The sequence below is a fragment of the Monodelphis domestica genome, chromosome 2, assembly GCF_027887165.1.
Source record: "Monodelphis domestica isolate mMonDom1 chromosome 2, mMonDom1.pri, whole genome shotgun sequence".
Lineage (NCBI taxonomy): Eukaryota > Metazoa > Chordata > Mammalia > Didelphimorphia > Didelphidae > Monodelphis > Monodelphis domestica.
Genome location: NC_077228.1, coordinates 157992143 through 158012090, shown reverse-complemented (window position 1 = coordinate 158012090; position 19948 = coordinate 157992143). Strand labels below are relative to the sequence as shown.

Below are 19948 nucleotides of genomic sequence, written 5' to 3'. Positions count from 1 at the left end.
TCTGATAGAGAATGAATGAATGAATCCATCACTATCAGAATATATTCAAATTTAAATTTTTGACAGACATGTTTCCATCACATCAATGACTTTTGCATTAACAAAATGTATTTGGGGCTCAAGTAATCACAGTAGGATCACAGAATTAAAGGGAGTGCCTGAACCTCCTCATTATACATTTTTTTACATACAATTTATTTTTATTTATTTTTTTACATTTTACAAAATCAATTGAATTCCAGAGAAGTCAAGTACTCAACCTAAGGTCTTGCCGGCCACAGAAAGTGGCAGACCTGGGATTCAAGTGCAGGTCTCAAGGTCCAATCCTATATTTCTCTCCATGGATCACATTGCCTCCCACAATTCAAAGTTATCAATCAAAAAGAAGTATTTGATTAAGAACAAAAAAAAAAGGTTTTATCTTCTTTCTATTATATATTTTCAATGTAGCCAATAAAAATGTTTGCAGGTGACAAATTAAATTCCACAGTGATAATTTCTTGAGAAAAAACAGAGCCTTTGTGAACAGAAAACTGAGAGCCAGAGAAATTAATCCTCTGTTTTCACTTTGGGGAATTATGAGATTTTGGAAGAGAATCTGACTTTGGACATATAAAGACTTAGTAAGTTAAAATGACAAAATTGATGGCTTACTTGATGAAGGGATAGGGACTGGACTTTGATCTAGAGAATTCCTCTGTATAAAAAAAAAAAATTCTACCAAGGCAGGTGAGTACCTTCTATGCAATTTATCTCTTTAGAAAGTTGCCTAGACCACGAGAGTCACCCAGCTAGCAAGTGCAGAGTCAGAAATCTGAATCTAGTTCTCTCTACACTAACACGTTTTCTGTCCATCAAACTGCCTCTGATGAAGGGAACATTTAAGCACAGACAGTCACTTCTAAATTACTTTTAAAAACAATGAGTCTACTTCATCCTCAGCTTGTGGCAGCTCTGAGACACCTCACGAGTACTGTCTGCGAGGGACAGCAAACACTACCAGCCATTCCCCTTTGGGAGAGTATGAGGGAAGCCAAAACCGCCCCCAAGTGTGAGGTCTGAGCTTAATTCACAAGGCTACCATCATGACAGCTACAGCCCCTCAATAAAAGGGACAATAATGCTCTGGTTTTCAGCATGATCAAAGAACCACCCAAGCCAAGGATAGACATGAGTTCAGCGCTGCGACAAAACCATTAAAAGTATTTTTGTTCTCAAATACCTTTGAAAACATGTCATGAGAATTCATTTATGACTACAAAGCACTCTGCCCATAGGAGGTTTTTTAAATAAATGCTTTTTAAATTGAAAAGGAAGGACTATTTTTAATAGAAAAGATTTTTTTTTCCAAATGAAAAATTATCTATTTCCTTTCAACATAGATTAGGTTTAGTTAAGAGGAAAGAAGAGATGGAACAGTGGAGTGAGAAAGACTCATCTTGCTGAACTTGAATCTGGTCTTAGACATTTTCCTATTAGTCATATGATCCTGGGCAAGTTACTTAACTTTGCCTCTGTTTCCTCAACTGTCAAATGATTTAGAGATGGACATGGCAAACGGCTCTGGTTATCTTTGCCAAGAAAATCCCCAAAACTGGGTCACCACAAATCAGACACAACTGAATAACAATCACCTCAAGCAAAGCAAACGGACTAGACCAAAAGTGATGAAAAACACATTGAATTCCCTTTAATTCCTCTAAGGAGAGAATTTTATGAATGAGTATCCTGAGATTTATGAATCAAAGAAAAAAATGACTTTCTAGCCACATTTAGGAAATTAAATGTACTAGTAATGTGAGTACACTTGTGTGATATAAATAAACAATTCACAGCTAACTTCAACTACTTAGCAAAGAAAAGTGGAGTTCCTGAATCAGGAAGTCAATGCTGGCACTTTTCCCCTCATTTCTGTCATTAGTCAGCTTTACTTCATGTCCTCTGAAAAATTATTTTGTTGTTGTTGCTGGTTAGTCATTTTCAATTGGGTCTGACTCTTCATGACCCCTTGGTGGGGTTTTCTTGGAAAAGATACTTGAGTGGTTTGCCATTTCTTTCTCCAGCTCATTTTACAAAAGAGGAAACCAAGGAATGCAGGGTTGAGTGACTTGTCCGGAATCACACAGCTAGTGTCTTGAAGCCAGATTTGTACTCATTTTTTTCTGGCTCTAGGTGTGGCACTCTACTGTACCACTCATTTTAAAGTTGGCATATTGGTTTTATTTATAATGTATATAACTTAAGTTATATACATTATAAATAAAATATTATGTTATATATAAACATATATGTATGGGCATGAATACATATATTTAGAATAACATGCAAGAGAACTTGGCCTTTTGGAATACAGCGCCATAAGTAAACAAACAACAAAAAAAAGCACATTCAAATAGCTATGACAAAACCTCATATACTTCATTTTTCATTTTATTTTTTAACCCTTATCTCTGTCTTAGTACAAATTCTAAGAGTGTCTATAGGAAGGTAAGTGCTTTTTTATTATTCATACATTCATTTTTGTCAAATTAAGTGTTTTAACCAATTTCAAAAAGTCTAAGAACAATTTTAGGAAGAAAGCCATCACTGTCTTTTATAAAGCCCCTGACCATACTTCTATTTCAAATCTTAAACTAAATAAAATCACTTTAAAATAGAACAGAATCTACATAAGGGGGATTTCCTTCATTTCCTGGGTTTCCTCAATAAGTATCTGAGGCCAGATTTCAACTCTGGGAGATGAGTCTTCTTGACTCCAGACCCGGCACTCTAACCACTGGGCGGCCCATTCTTGCCTGCCTAGAAACACTCATTTCAAGACTCACCTCCAGGAATTCCTTGTTTCATTTAAAACACATCCCAAGTGACAACTTTTAAAAGAAAGCCTTTCCTCACGCCTCCAGCTGCCCCTGTGCCTTCTCCAATTGACTCTGCATTTTCTTCTATTTTGTATGTATTTGGTGTCTCTTTTCATGGAATAAAAGGTTTTTAAGAGTAAGATTGGTTTTATTTGTCCTTCTATTCCCATCTGTTGACATGTGCTTGTTGGGTGATACGAAAACCAAAGTAACAGTAAGATAATGACCTAACCCAAACATTTTTTAAAACTCATTACAACATTTGGAATGGCTGAACAAGTTGTGGTATATGTTTGTCATGTAATACTATTATGCCATAAGAAATGAGAAACAAGATGATCACTCACACACACACAGAAAAATTTATAGGAAGTGATGCAAAGTGAAGTGAGCAGAACTTCATTTTATAGATGAGGAAAAAAAAAGGATATCTCTAAGATTTGAACCCAGATACTCTGGCCATAAATCCTGTCATATAATGCTCTCTCTCAAAATGGGTCACATTTAAGAATAGACAGGACTTTATAAACACCTCAGTTCAGTTTTAAGCTTAAGGAAATAGGATATGATATTTTCTATATTTCCCTTTTAAAAGTGGATCCTGATTAAAATACTAAGATAATTGTTAACGCTCATGTTTAGACATATTGGAATCAGATAGAAATCCAGCCCTAGGATATCATCTGAAATAAAATGGATATTAAAAAAAAGATTGCCAAAATACTCATAGTTAGATCTTTACATCTGAATTTTCCTCTGAATATGGTCCTAAGCAGCTATGTTATGATAGTGAAAATCAACACTGATTTTATATCTAGTTTTATCTAGTATCATTTTTTGTTCAAAGGTAGCAACATTTGATTTTTCCTTTAAACAATCAAATAATACTTAATAAATTAATTTTATTATTAATTATAGGTATATAATAGTAAAATAATAAAAATAATTTAATTTTAAAAAGATAATGAATTAATTAAATGCTATTTTTAAAAGAAAAATCCATTCCCATTAATATTGCCTAGAGTATAAAAAGTGAAAGAGGTAGCTTGGCCAATTGCTTTCCTCATAGCAAAAATAATCCATTTGGAAAATAATCTTCCTAGGGCTTCTAGCAACCTAATAAGTACTCTGCTCTTTCCTTTAGCTTAGGGCTAACCTATTAACCATATTACAGCCATAGCTTAAACTCTGGACTCCCTTTTGGAGAGGGAGGGAATCCTAATGATCTAGTCCAATTTCCTCATTTTACATTTTATTTTATATTTATTAACTCATACTAAAAGCATCAAAAACAAAAGTATTCATTTTAATTAAAATTTTTAAATTGAAATTAATTTTATTAACTAAAAATTTAAAAATTAATTTTAAATGGTATCAGTAATACCACCATCATCATGTACACTAAAGAATGCCAATGCCACCTCATGACAGATGGGACCCTCTGTTCTTGGAGGCTATACCAGAAAAGATCAAGTTTGGGCAGCTCCTGCCCAAGCTCCAAAGACTTCAGGTGTAGTTCTGTGGAAGGACTCCATGTTTGGCATTCAATGACCATCTCTAATTGGGTTGAGAAAATCTATTATCAACAAGTTTACGGCAGGATGACATTCTTTTAGTTATGGCAATCCTCAAAAACCACTTACAAAGATTAAGATATCCCTATGGGTAACTGCATAAAATATTAAAAAAAAAAACACTCAAAGATCTAAAGAAAAAGGTCAGTAATGAATAGTTCCACTTGGTGGGGCATGCTGGGGGTGGAGGAACATGATATCTGGGCAGGGCCCCTGCCAGGGACCCTCCCATCACACTAGGAAGCTATCTGTTTGGCCCCAAGGTCTATTTATCCAGGGAATTTGAAGACCAGGAATTGGGAGCTCAACTCAGTAAATCAACCAGTCCAACTTCCTCATTTGGTAGATCCTCATAGGCTCAGAGAAGGTTAAGTGATTTTTCTCTAAAAAAATACCAGGCCAGGGTTTGAACCTGGGTCCTCTGATGCAGAAAGCCCATGCTTTCCCCATTGTACCCACAGTGTTCTCAGGTGTACTGTCAAAAATGCAAAGAGTAAGATGCTATCATGGTTCAAACTTCTACAAAGAGATACCCTCATTTTGTGCTCCACTCCCACATGGAAACATTCTAGCTTTTTTTTTGTTGTTGTTAGATAGACTATTATATATACAAACACAATTTCAGACATTAAATAGAATGGAATGAATTTTTGCACAGAGCGGATGCATAATAAACATTCACCAATTTCAGTTTGTTGAATTTATTTTTCAGATCATCTTTTAACTGATTTTAACAGCAATTCGGCCATTCACTGGTCTCCGACATCTAGGAAAGCACAAGGGAAGATGACTGAAGGTACGTGGAAAGACTCAAGTAAACAAGTCACAAGTCCTCGGTTTTTTTGTTACGTTGGAGCCCCTCCTTACAAGGCAGGCTGCTGCATCCTGAAGCTCTCCAGGAGGAGGAGGACTTGGTAAGGCAGTGAACCAGGCAATTCGAGGCAGGCTGACTCCTTCTATCAAGGGAGCAGTTATAACCCACATCCACTCTGCCAGGTTTCTCCCGGCCCTATCTGGGCCACATCACAGCCTTGTCTGTCTTGAGTTAAAAAAGAGAAACTTAAAGATGATCAATACCAGATGGTGAAGGTCAAGAGGGCTGCCATTCAGAATTCTGTGGAAAGCCCTTGGGGAGAAATACCTTTAGCCTTCTCTGTGATTGTCTTCACCATAAATTTTGCATACTATCCCAATATTCCAAATGTACCCCGGGGGCCCCCAAAACCATTTTAGACACGGTAGGCAAGTGGAACTGCAAACTTAAAGCATCCTAGCCTGGAAGACACCTGAGGGATCATCTAGTATAAGTCTCTCATTGTACAAATAAGGAAATTGAGGCTCAGACATAGGAATTGATTTGCTTAGACAGTTACTAGGATAGGAACTTGGGTACCCTGATTCCAAGAGCTCTGTGTTTTTTCTACTAAACCGTGCTACACCTGGCCCCTTCTGGCCCCTTTCTTTAGAGCAGGGGCTCTCTCTCTTCCATCCGGGGTCCTTTGGAGAAGAGGAATGGACTAGAAATGAGATCAAGTGTTGAGCTAAATGGGTGCCGTGGGTTCCCCTTCCTGATGGCAATTCTAGAAAACATGGTAATTCCCACTGGAATCTTTCAAGTAATCCTCTGAGGGAGGCCTACCTGAAACCAATCAACACACATTTATGAAGCACCTACTACGATATGGGAGTAGTGTGAGGAACTGGGTGAGGAGCTCAAAACAAAAATCTCTGCCTCCAAGGACAGTCTGGGGATCCTATTATTTTTAGGAGGAAGGAAAACACAAGCCCTCCAGAATGGTCCTACTGTCTCGTGCCACTTCTGCTTATAGAAAAATCTCCAAATCTTTAAAGGAAACAGTAGCCACTTTCCACCAATTGACAAGAGATGAGGAGCCAAAGGAAGCACAATCACATCTGGGTGATGGAAGAGAATGCCAGAATTTCCCTGTTCCTGCTTACTTTCTTTGAAAAAGAAAGACATTCTCTGCCTTACAAATATGAAAACAACACCTACAGGATGGACTTAGAGTTCAGGAGATCTTAGGGATCATTTAAGTCCAAAACATCTGACTTTTTGATGAAGAAAGTTAGGAATAGAAGAGGAAGGGACTTATTCAACATCATTTGGAATTAAAATCTAGGTCTTACGTCTCAGCCTAGCCTCCTTTTTTTCACTCTAATATATATGCACAGGCTCCCTAAGGAAACAACACTACACACAAGTTTTCCTCTTTGAAGAGTACAAAAACTCTAGAGCTGGTCTAGACAATGCAAAACCCTGATTCTAGGAAAGGTAGAGAAACACTCCATGGCATTAAAAAAAAAGCAGTGATCTTTGGGCCGTTTTAGTCTTTACCTTCAAATGCCCGTGCAGCATCCACAAGGTTGGACCAATCTAACCCTGTGGCAGTGTCTGGAAGGGGCATCAGACCTGGATCAGTGAATTTGGACTTATCCGATAAGGACCCATCGGAGAGCCAGAACTCATCTAAACAAAAAACAAAACCACAGTGTCAGTGATATCGCAGAGAACTCTCCATCACGTCACCCCTTTGGGAAATTCACCTAGACCACCTCCTTTTCTTCCCCCTTCAAAGACATCTCGCTGCCTTGGTTTAAAAAAATACAGTAATTTAAGCTTCTCCTCACCCTAAGACACAGACAATTAAAAAAAGACTCAAAAAAGTTTGGGGAAAGGCAAAAAACTGAAGGTTCACTAATTCAAGTGAAGTCATAGGAAAAACTATGGCAAAAAAGGGAGTTCGCATTTAGACTAAGTATAGCATGAACATTTTGCAGTGATGTTTTTCCCTGCAACTCTCTCCCTCAGAATGTGAACAAGTCCAACTACAAACTATTAGTTTCCAGTTCCGATGTCTTTCTTTTTCCTAACACATAAAATGCTTTGAAGAAAACATTTTCCTACATCATGTAGGAAAGCCCTATCGAAGAGCCCGCTGATCTAAGAAGAGACCTGAACAAATTGTTTATGAATGGAACCATGCTAGTTTCATTTAATCTTATAAATATTTATTTGTTGGTTCATTCATTCATAAAAGTATAGATAGAAAGAGGCCAATTTTATTGCTGAATAATACAAAAGAGGGAGACTGAAAAGTTATTCTATTTACCATATACCAAGCCTGTGGTTTACTACGCTTTCCTGCATTTGTCTTAAATTAAGTGGCTTGATAATAACCAGTTATACCAGAAACACCTCCTACATATTCTACTTAATGATTTATCACTCTTCCTTTGTAGGAGTTTCAATTCCTTTAAAAATGATCCCACCACTTTGGTTTTTTTTTAATTTTTATTACTGACAATGCTGAGCTCTACTTTTTTTTTTTTAAAGCATTCTTTGGGCATTTTCCAGCAGACTTTGGAAGGCCTTCAGCTGGACCTTCCTTTGCCTTATAATTTCCATCCCACCCAAAAGGGCTACATGCAGATACTTGTGAATATTATTTGACTAATTAGACCACTCAAAATAATGACCACCTGGCTGACTGAGCTTGCAATTAAGGAAACTCAGGGCATAATTAACAAACTACACCTGTAATTTCTGCACCCACAATTTTTGAGTAGATGAGAAATTTTGGCATCTGAACCAAGCTAGAGTATTTGGAAAATTGCCCTTATAAGAGCTTTATTAAAAGAGCAGTGAACCTTTGGAAATGAGCTTTGATGTGATTTTTTTTGTCAGGATAGGCTGTTAAGGTGCTAAAATTAACTTTTATCCTCATTCAAAAGTCATAGATTTGGGCTTTTTTAACCTCTGTCACATTTAGATCTAAAAGGACTGTCAAAGGTAGATGTTAAACTATTCCCATTAAGCTATCTTTCTAATAATCTTATTAACTTAACGTATTTTTTCTCTTGCTCCATTGGTCCTCATTTTGAGAGGAATAATAACGATAATATTTTTTTCTAGTGTAAACCTTCCTCCTCATTTTTTTTTCTGCTTTGATGAAACAACCACTGCTCCCAGAAGAAGCTTCTAAAACATAACTTTCTTAGTGCTTGGTGAGGGCAAAGAGGAGCTCAATTCAATCAGCAGCTGATTCCTAGTTGCTGGGAATTGAGGGAGGGGAAAAATCAGGGAAAAAGAGGGATATTAATAGAATTTGCTACCTTTCTCTTGCCTTAGAACAACTCAGGTATAGGAATGTAAGATGCTACCACTGTAGGCTTAATCCTTGTGAGAGGAGGGCTCAGTAGAGCTGGGGAAATAGCAGGTTCTGGTCAAATTTGTTCCTCCCTGCTCTATATCACAAGCACATGTGCAGTTTTATACACATATCACACACACTATTAATACTAGAAAAACTGACACAGGAAAAGGAGATTTTAAAATTATAATAATTAAATTTGCTACTGACTTCTGTATAACATCAGATGATTCCCTATAATTTAGGGACAGGTGCGATCCAAATGTTCCTATAATTGTATCTTTTTCTCTATTAGACTGTGGGCTCCTTGAGGGTAGGAGGTATCTTTTCTCTGTTTTTGTATTATTATTATTATTTGCTCAGCACAGTGCCTAGCACACAGTAAACAAGAAGGGAAGAAATTATTCAGGTAAATGAAATGTTTCCACAAAAAGTCCATTTCCAAATGTTCACTAGGAAGTTCCAAGGCTCCCTTAAACTTAAATTTTATTGTTAAGGAGGAAAATTCTTTGGGTTAAAACCAGATTTGGTCAAGAGATCATTTGTTGAAGAGATCAGGAGCCCTGATAAGTTAATGATGGGACATGTAGGCTGTTGGGGTGTCCTGGCTTTGTCATCTGTTGTGCCACTGATAATTTGCAACAATTGCATTCATGGCTGGTATTTGTATAGGCCTCTAAGATCACTGCAAGAGAGTTTCACAGATATTTGGAGATCCTCATCCTAGTTCTCTTGATGAACTCAATTGTCTGCAGTTTTAAGGAGGAGGACAGCCTTTCCTGTATACCCAATGATTGGCTCCCCTGTTAACTGCTCTCAGTCTCCAGGGGGGGCCTTAAGCAATGGTGGGAAATCATATCAAGTTTATGGGGTCTGGGATCCTCACTCCATAAATCTGTCTGCCTCCTCCCACTTGCTGGCTGGAACACTGACTGAGGTATTGGTCACTGGGAAACCACAGCGGGGTCTGCTTTTTTTTTTCTTCCAGTTTTATCTCTCTGGACCATCACTGGAATGATAGCCAGGGGTTTTGCAACACTTCTGGCACCAATGTGTAGGTTAAAATTTGGATTCACTATTCTTTATCAAGGAAAAAAAAAACACTTCAGTATCAATACCAAACAATACTTAATCAACTAAGATCAAACTTAACTAAATTGTTTCCTAAATCATCCAAATTAGAAGCTATTTGTTTTCTTTTTATTTGAATGCAAAGCAGTTAACTAAAACAAGTGAATTAAGCAAATCAAAACACAAGTTGAGGCTATTTTTGTCAACATACAGAACAGCCACTTAAATCTTATATTTATATTATTTATTCTGTATTATGTATAGAATAACAATATTTTACGTATGTCTTAACTGCATTCACATCTATTATCTGATGATAATCTCCACAACAACAATTTAGCTATAGACTGAACCTCTGATTCATTTGTAGAAGGAAATTCCCCAAAAAGAAACTCTCACTTCCACTGCAGACCAGAATACTCTCTACAAACTGATGATCTTAGAAACAGATAGCCTGGAGCATCAACAGGTTCAGAGATCTGCCCAGGATCATCCAGTCTAGGTGGACTTGAACCCAGCTCTGACATCAGCTCTCCATTCATTTTGTTGCACTGACAGCCTGGAGATAAAGGCAGGTAAAACATTCCCACCTAACTGAAAAAAACAAAACTGAGGCCCCAGGAAGGTTAGTAAAGTGCTTTGCTTCAAGTTTTAAAACTCGCCACTGACAAATCCAAGAATGGAATGTAGGTCTCCTGATTTCCAGTCTTATTTTTGTTCAAGGGGAGGGGAGAAAACAAGGATTTATGAATGCCTATGTCCCGGCATGAAGGACCAGGTGTTGTACAAATATTAACTCTTTTGATAATTGTTCTACAAGGTTACTGTGAATCTTCAGTTACAGACAGCTGGTCAGTCTTCCAACCATTGTGAATGAGCACTTTTAGTCACCCTTACAACTTAGTGACAAAAGGCAAACAGAAATTCCAGATTTTTCTAGGACAGTTCCAATTTCAATAAAATAAAATAAAATGTACTTTTAAAATGAGTCCTTGCAAAAGAACTGTCATGTACTCTGATTTCTGGCTTGGAAAAATATTACTTAGTGGGAGTTGGGCATATTTGATTGGACAGCTGAGGGTTCATAAGAACTAAGGAAGACATTTAAAGTGTTCAACTTTAGAGTGTTCAAAGACAACTGACCAAAGTAGGGTGACTAAGGCAAGTCATTCAGACTTCTGAGGTTAGAATGCTGAAGGAGCTCTAGACATACAGCCAGCCACCTGTCTAGGCCAATCATGAATGGATGCTTGGTGAGAGGAGAAAAATGCTGACTCTAATGATTTATAGTTCTGTACTTTCTGAGAGCTTGAGAGAGAGGGGTTCCTCCCTTCCACCCCCCCAAGGAGTTTGGTTCAACTCCAGAAAATGAAATCGTTAACTATTAAACCAACTGGCAGAGAGGAATGTAATCCCCCCACTTTGGAAGGGTTGTTTCCTCTTCTCTCCCTGCCTATTGTTTCTATTCAAGTCTGGTGTGGCTCCAGCTTGGAGTTCTGCTCAACAGTTCATTGATTTTTTTTTTTAAGGAAATGTTAGTGTTCTGCAGGTCTGCCAAGTCTCCCAACCCACCCCCCTGCCCTGCATAATGACATGGATTCTGTGGCTTCCTGGTCTATTTATAAATGTCCCCACACTCATAGAATCCATCTTTATTAATTCTGACTTTATTATTTTTATTATTATATTTGTATAACAAATACTGAACAATTTTCTTGATAAGCATTTCCTGGTAGTCAGAGAGCTCAAATTTTACAATTTACAAAAGAACCCAAATGACATTTAACAAAGCTAAAATTCAGAATACACAGAGGAGAGTGAGAAATTCCAGATTACAACAAAGAAATGATCCACCCAGACCAATGCACTGTCTCAATGCACAGGGACATTTCCAGAAGGGCATGGTTGTCCTCCTTGACACCAACCTCAAAGCCAGAAGGATCTATTCCAAAATATCTTCTTTTCTTTTTTTGTTAGTGGCCAGCATATATCATCAGAGAAATTATCTATAACTTTATTGAGCACATTTTTGTTTTTAGCCAGTTGCATCTCTCATATATAATAAATTCTTTAGTCTACTGGCCTCTGAGTACATTAAAAAAATCCTCTTTCAGAGGTTCTAGTACTGCAGGATTTATTGCATAAGTCTATACTTCATGCTAATTGTGCTTTCTAGATGCCTTTGATCTTGTCTCCTTAATTGTGGTCTTTAAAACTAAAGAAACAGTATTCCTTTCACTCTGTTTTCATACAAAAAAAAAATTAAAGTCCCATTCAATTACTAAGGATTAAGACTATTGCTATCATTTCCCCACTGTTTAGAATTTCACAGCATGAACAGGGGTTGACTAGTTTTGCCAAGTCTCATGAAGGTCCCTCCCATACATGCACTTTTTATATCACTTCTATCTGAATTCGTTTTTGAAATAGAGAAAGTCTTGATTCTTATTTACATGATTTATTGTGAGTGACCTGTCATGGAATTCCCCTCATATAGTCCATCCAGGATAGAATTCTAATGAGGAACACAAATACCGACCTAACTGTAATGACAGGCCTAATGCAGAATGTTGAATCACTGTACCTCGAAAAGCCAATCATATACCAATCTGGCACAGTTAATTTACTTCAAAAGAGATGCATGAATTAAATGCATGAACCTCAAAATCCTCTAAAGATAGGCTTAATACCCAAGGTTCAAGAGACAGGAAGGAACAGTGTGAAACAGGAAAAATGAAGTAAAAGTTAATATTTCTGTAAGCAAAGCCTATGCTATGAGGAGAATGAGTAGAAATAGGCACAGGACAGCCCTTTCAGCAGTTATTGACTGATTTTCCCTGCCCTGGGCTAGAAAAACAAGAGGCTTGGTTTCGAATAGTTTCTGGGTTTTTATGCTTCTGAGAAGACTTCAGTCTACTGGAAGCTATTTCTCCTGATTCCCCTCACATTGTGAAAGTGCATCCTGGGTCCATTCTAGTTCCCAGCTTCAGGGAGGTTTAATATTACATCCTTGATCATGGATTTAAAGCTAGAATGACCCCTTTTTACATCACTCCTCAATTTTTTTTTCTCCTGGATGCATCTTGGCATTCTATACCACTGGGTTTTTTGTTTTATTTTGTTTTTTGTTTTTGGAAAGAATATATTGAAAAGTTCTGCCACAGGGGGTTTTCCAACATTGAAGGGGAAAAAAAAAAGATCCCATTGGATACATTTTGATGATTTTTTCCCCTTGTTTTTGTTGTCTCGCTAAGAAAAAGAAACAGAAAAAGTGGTTTGGGACAGTGGCTAAGGATGGTAGCATTTTAGTGGGAAGCCTATTTCTCTGCCTCTGTAGTTTGGAAATAATGAAACAGCATGAGAATGAAGATGCCGTGGTGGGTAGGTAATGATTTTAACCAACACACACACACACACACACACACACACACACACACACACACGTTTTGCAAAGAACTCCTCACAGCAAACCTCTGAGATGCACACTATGCAGAAATGATCAAAAATATATTATAGATGGGGAAGTGAAGGCTTATAGTAACTTGACCATAATTAGATAGCAAAAAAAAAAAAAAAGTCAGAGATTTGAACCCAGATCTTTGTGATTCAGAGTCCAAACTCCTTCTACTCCATCTGTAGCCTGATGGTTGGCCTCCTTGCCTCAAGTCTCTCTCCACTACCATCTATCCTAAGCTCTTCCTAAAGTACAAGTTTGATTAGTCAATAAAATCCAGAGAATCCCTGTCATCTCCAGGATCAACTATGAAATCACCTGGTTGCCTTCATAACCTGATCCCTTCCTAACTTTCCAACCTTCTTGCATCTGCCCCCTTTATTCTATTATTGTTGTTGCTGTTTAGTTCTTTTTCAGTCTTATCAGACTCTTCATGAGCCAATTTGGGATTTTCTTGGCAAAATTACTGGGGTGGTTTGCCATTTCCTTCTCTAGCTCATTTGAGAGATGGAGAAAATGGAGGCAAGGGGGATTAAGTGACTTGCCTAGGTCACACAGTTAGTAGGTATCCTGAGACCAGATTTGACCTCAGGAAGATGAGTCTTTTTGACCGTAGGGCCATCGCTCTAGCTGTTCTTATATAAGGTAAATAAAATCAAATGGTACTAGTCTACTGCTAGTTCCTTGCAATTCATACTCCATTTCCCACCTCTGGGCATTTTCCCCGACTGTCCCCCATGTCTGGAATTTTCTCCCTCTTAGTTTCCTTCAAGACAAAAATAGAATCTCACCTTCTATAAGAAATCTTTCCCTTTCATGCTCGGGTCTTCCTTGTCTCTACCGATAATCTCCAAATGATTAAATGACTGTATATGTCTCCTTGTACATAGCTATCACCTTCCACTGGATTATGAGCTCTTTGAGAGAAGAGGCTACTTTTTGCGATCCTTTGTGTCCCCAGCACTTTTGGCACAGTGCCTGGGAAATAGTAAGTACTTAATAAATGTTCATTGGCTGACTGATTGACCATATTATCTCTCTAACATGAAATAGTCACAATTAAAAAATCTATAAACTATTACTCCAAAGTTTCAGACAATTTATGAAACAAAGTAGCAGAATCTGAATCCAAGTGACTGCATGTTGTATGCTTTGTATCAAGAAATTGGCACCAGACTATGAATTCTTCTTGACTACAGTAACTCACAAAATTTAGATATTAAAATTCCATATGGATAATTTATGGCAGGCTTAAGATCTTTGATCATGGAGAGAATATCCTCTTGATAAAATTTTTAAAAAGTCTTTTTAAAAAAACGCTGAAGTACTGTGGTGAACTAATGAAGATGACATTAAGAACCATTTAAAGGCAATCTTCTTTGGAAAATATTACAATATTTGGCCCTAATTATCTGCCTTACTTTATTGTGATCCAGGAATAGTTGTGTTACTGTCATTTACATAAATGAATCTTACAATATTTAGAATTACTATGCCACTAAAAATAATAAAATAGGAAACTTCAAAGGGAGACAAGGATTGTTTTCAATTAAAGCTTAAAATCATAAACATAGCTAGGATTTATCTGGCTGCTTTAAAGTTTTGCTAAGTACTTTACATTTTATCTCATTTGATCCTTACAACATCCCTGGGAGGTAGATGCTATTATTATCCATATTTTACTAAGGAGGGAACTGAAGCAAACAGAGGTCAACTAACTTGCCCAGGGTCAACTAACCAGGGAGTGTCTGAAACTAGATGTGAACTGAACTCTTCCTCATTCCTGATTCAGTGCTCCATCAACCATATGCCCTAGCTGCCTCACTAGATGTTCAAGTAGGTTTATCATTTCATTGAGTCCAAGAGTTTTGTATGCTTTATCAAAACATCCTAAAATCCAGGGAATACAACCATGATGATGAACTTTGCTTAAAATTCCATACATAAAACAGAAACAGTTTTATCTAGGAAAAACGCGGCAAAACTGAATATCAAAATAATCTGGAAAAAAATCAGAAGTTTGTTTATTGGAACTGGTCCAACTCTTCAGAAATCAAATGATTTTAGAAAGAAAATAATCTTAGAAATAACCTCGTCCATCTCCATCATTTTACAGATGAGAAAATGAAAGGCAATACATGTTGAAGAACTTGCTCAAGGTCACAGGTAGAGCTCACCTTTCTCAATGATTATTTTTCATGCTACATTTCACCTTGGAGGATAAACAAAGGGATGATTATAGGACCACCTTTCCCCTTTTTTCCTCCCTATTTGTAGAATACTGTTAGATATTTTTTCTTTACATATAAAAATTAAAGTCTGATATAGAATTCACCCCAAAGTTCCAGTGGGGGCTGATTTTGACTTTTTCCTGCATTTTTAGTGTTTCAATGAGTCCATCTATGAACAATATACACATTACCACTTACTTTGTCACTAATGTCTCCTTTGAACATTTTTCATGTTTTCAACAAAAGAGCCATAATATTAATTCCCATTCCACAGCATTTTGAGACTTACAAGGCATTTTCTTTTATTATAAACTTGCCTGATAGATGGCACAAATTTCATCATTTCCATTTTAGAGACAAGGAAAGTATTGTCTTGGGAAAATGTAAAAGCTTGTCCATGGCTAGTAAGTGGAATTTTGGTCCCAGGTCTCCTGACATAAGTCCAGTGCTCTTTTTTCCATACCACATTGTCTTTCTATTAAAAGACTTTTGGGAGAAAGCAAAGGAATTTAGAACGAAAAATTAAAATTAAAAGGAAAAAACATTCATTTAACTTTAAAAACCCATAGGATTTGGAGAGAGAAGGTAGGAGAAAACATGTTAGAACACGAAGAACACTGTATTTTGAATCAGGGGAAATGGGATCAAATTCCACCTTTGACACCACCTACATGAACTTGGCCGAGGCTTTTAATGTACCCCTTCCCCAAGGCTGTAAGGTGAGAATCTATGATCCTAGTCCAAGCCCTCTTATTTCATAGATAAGAATATTTCAATCCGGAGAAAGGGGAAAGGATTTTTTTCTTTTTTAGGAGGCTGCAGACAGACCATAGATTCAGACTCAGGTCTAATCAGATGAAACATATGATACGTCATTAACAGAAGAAGCCTCTCAAATAAGATTTCGGAAGTTGCGAGACACCAGCAGAATCAGAGACATACGTGGTCAGAAATACATCTTGGCACCACTTACTTCTTAGGCTTCCCATGCCTGGTGGCGGGTTGGTCCGAGGAGGGAGCGTGCTATGGTAGGGTGGGGTGGTGCTGAACAAAATGTCATTGGGCAGGGCTTGGTCAAGGATGGAACTCCGTGAGCTGCCGTAGGAAGATCCTCTCCGGTTACTGCATATGCTTTCATCAGAAAGTGTGCGGTAGAGGGACCTCCTTGGAGACAGGTTCCCATAAAATGAAAACTATATATTCCAACAGAAGGGAGAGGGAAAGAGGGATCAGTAAAATGAAGGCATGGGACAAACTCTGACGCAATGGGCTGATGCAACATCATGAAAACTTTTAAGCTCTTTCCTTGGTAAGGCACAAAAATTCTAGCTTAGAAACGCTGGAGGAAATCCACTGACTCTTCCAGACAAATGCCCTGGTGTTTCAGAGCAGTTATTCGATTTTTAATGCTTCCTCCTCTGACATTCTACAAAATACAATCATGAATTAATTAGATGCTACACAGTTTTATTAATTCTGAAATGCTAAATGGAGCCTCCGCAACTCAATGATGATGATGGCTCTGAGAAATAGAGAAGGTTAACATTTTCAGGCAACATTTATTCACATGCACACATTAAGCTGCTGGATTTTAATTTGAAATGACTACATTTTTGATACCAGGCAATTTCGGCACTGATCAACTGCATGTGAGGTTCAATCTAATCCACATGACAACAATACTCATTTCTAATATCACACATGGCCTTGTAGGATACCCAAATATATCTAATGAAATTTTAAAAGTTTAGTGAAAAAAGGAATTGTATGAAATTGTTCTAACTGGATTAAAAGTAACTTTTAGGGAAAAATTGTTAGAAGAATGTTCATTAAAAGACTTGATTTGAAGAGACATACATATAGGTGTATGTACACACATACACACACACACAGAACCCCCTTCAAACAAAAACCCAAATTGCCAATGTATTCCTTTACATCCTGAGGCATATCCCGTTGGATAAACAATTATGATCGCCTGGCTGTCCTTAAACATTGTTTACATCAAATAAGTACAGAAACGGCCATTTAAGTTTCTGAATGCAGCAGAAGGGCTAAAAATATCCCTATTCTTTGTGTTCCTTTCATTCTGTCAACTCTTCCTAACTGATGAATGCTTACATAAATCATGTGCATGGCCTACAAAGTTAAACATACACCAGGAAAGGCAAATGTGGTTTTTAAAGAAGACTCTCTTGACAAAAAAGGATATGCTGTCAGAATTTATTTTTGCAATTGCCTGCCTTCATATCTGAGCTCATACTACTCAGTTCTCGGAATTATATTATTCATATAATACACACATACACACACACACACACACAGCTTTACATATGTATATAGTGTTATGTACATAGTGTCCCAAAAGTCTAAGTGCATTTTAAGCTTCAATAAGTTCACATATATGTTACATATATGTTAAAAACAAGAGATCACGAAGATCAATTTTTGGTCCATTCTTTAGCACATAGGCAAAGGAGAATAAAGGGGCTATGAGGTAGGATCTTGTTAGTATTATTCCAAGGATATAATTCAATTAATTGGAGTACTATTCCATTTTAGGAAAGACAGAGTTTGTGGCTGCTTGTTTTATTTTTTCAATGACTTACAACCAATAATAAATGGAAATGCATAAACATTTTCTTTTTTGATAAGGGGTAATATGGTACTCTGAGAAGAACACTCTCCTGGAAGCCTGGAGCTTTGTTTCCAGCTCCTTTATGTAGCTATATAAGGTTCTTAGGGAACATATTTAACCGCTCTGGGGTTTGTCTTCCTCATTTGTAAATTGAGGGTCTAAATAAAGGTCCCAGATTAAGAATGGGAAGACACCTCAGAGGCTTTCTAGCCTCAACCCCTCTTCTTCATTTTACACATGAGAACACTGAGGTCCAGAAAGGATGTGTGGCCAGGATAAGTATTGGAGGCAGGATTTGAACCCATGTTCTGACTCCAGAACCATTGTACTATGACTCCCCCATCCCATTGATTTCTAAAGTCTCTCCTCTCTAAGATGCTCACAAGCTTCCAGTTCCATAACAAACCATCAAGAATTTAGAGCTGGAAAGAATTCTAAGTCTCTCCCACCCAGCCCTCTCTGCCTTTGGGCAGTCAAAGTCTGACATGTGACAGAAAAAAAGACAATCGAGGCCAAACAAGGTTAAGTGATTTGTCCGATCTCGCTCTGCTACCAAGTCACAGGGCTTCCATTTTCTTAACCTCTTCCAGTTTTAAATCTAATAGACCTGTCAGGAAAGCAGTTAATCTACTGACATTATTCTGTCTTTGTAATGATTATATTTTCCTGTATATTTCTTCCCCCTCCCTTGCCACACCATTCTCGGCTTTGAAAGGGGCATCAGATAGATGCCTTCTCCAGCACCCACCGCCCCCCATCTCTGTGCTTTCATAAAAAGAATCACGGCTCCGGCTTCTAAATGGCACCTGCTCTCTCTCTGTCAGAGTAACTAGCAGTTGCAGAGGTAACTGACCACTCTCCGGGCCGGGAGGGAGAAGGAACCAATCAGGGACAGGCATGACAATTTTAGCCTCCCTCCTCTGTGCCCTGAGCTGAGAAGGAGCATATCCAAGGAGAGGTGCCCTGGGGCTACAGCAGGACCTGCCTCCTTCCTTCCAGCTCCAAGACAAAGGCTTTTTTTTTTTTAAACTATACAGCTGAAATATGGAAAAGGCAATCTTCAAAGAAGACATTAACATTTAATCACTTTTTCTTCTGGGTCTTATCACCACCACCACCATCACTCACATTGACAATAGCACCTACTATATGCCAGAGTTTCATAAAGACTAGCTCATTTGTTCTTCACAACAACTCTGGGAGGAGTGTGCTACGGTAATGCTCATTTTACAGATGAGGAAGATATGGGAAAGAGAGGTTGAGTGACTTGCCCAGGGTCACACAGCTGGCCAGAATCAGAGGGAAAACTTGAACTCAGGTCTTAGAGACTCCAGGAACTAGTCGTCTACTCACTGAACCACCTGCCTACCCCATGATTAGAGCAGCAGCTTTGCTTATATAAATTGTGAAGCTTGGCCTCAAACCAAGAGAGGTTCCAAACATCCAGTAGAATGTGGAAGTGTGAAAATGAAAAGAATCACTCTTGTTTGGTTTTTATATGGCTTATTTAAAAAAAAATCATCATGGGGGATAGTGAGGTAGCATAGTGGATTGAGAGTCAGGCCTGGAAATGGGAGGTTCTGGGTTCAAATCTGACATTAGACACTTCCTAACTATGGGACCCTGGCCAAGCCACTCAATCCCAATTGCTTAGCCTTTATGGCTCTTTTGGCTTAGAACCAATACTCTGCATCAATTCTAAGACAGAAGATAAGAGTTGTGAAAAACAAGCCAAAAAAACCATTACAGTAGCTAATTTTAAAGAAAAACAACAGCCACATCTGAACTAACATTGGCCCATGTTCATCCTTTGCACTAATGCACAAGGCTCCAAGCTCAATATTGAACAGAAGACGGGCAGGTTTTTTTACTATCATTTGGGGTGAAATTTTCATTCTCACCATCACAATTACTGAAGTTCTTCAAACTGGCTTAAATCCATATTAAGCC

At 37.8% G+C, this 19948-nt stretch overlaps 1 protein-coding gene across 12 annotated transcripts in view; it reads right to left on the bottom strand.

Moving 5' to 3' along the window:
- Positions 1–19948, bottom strand: part of SIPA1L2 (signal induced proliferation associated 1 like 2) — a 274744-nt gene that overhangs the window by 7962 nt on the left and 246834 nt on the right. For 9 of the 12 annotated variants that reach the window (XM_007481608.3, XM_007481611.3, XM_007481610.3 and 6 more), the window contains 2 exons: positions 16334–16553; positions 6789–6920 (listed from right to left, as the gene is read on the bottom strand). In XM_007481608.3, the coding sequence (XP_007481670.1) occupies positions 6789–6920; positions 16334–16553 (352 nt within the window). The remainder of the gene's footprint in view (positions 1–6788; positions 6921–16333; positions 16554–19948) is intronic. The other 3 variants (XM_007481612.3, XM_056816132.1, XM_056816133.1) reach the window with 1 other exon arrangement.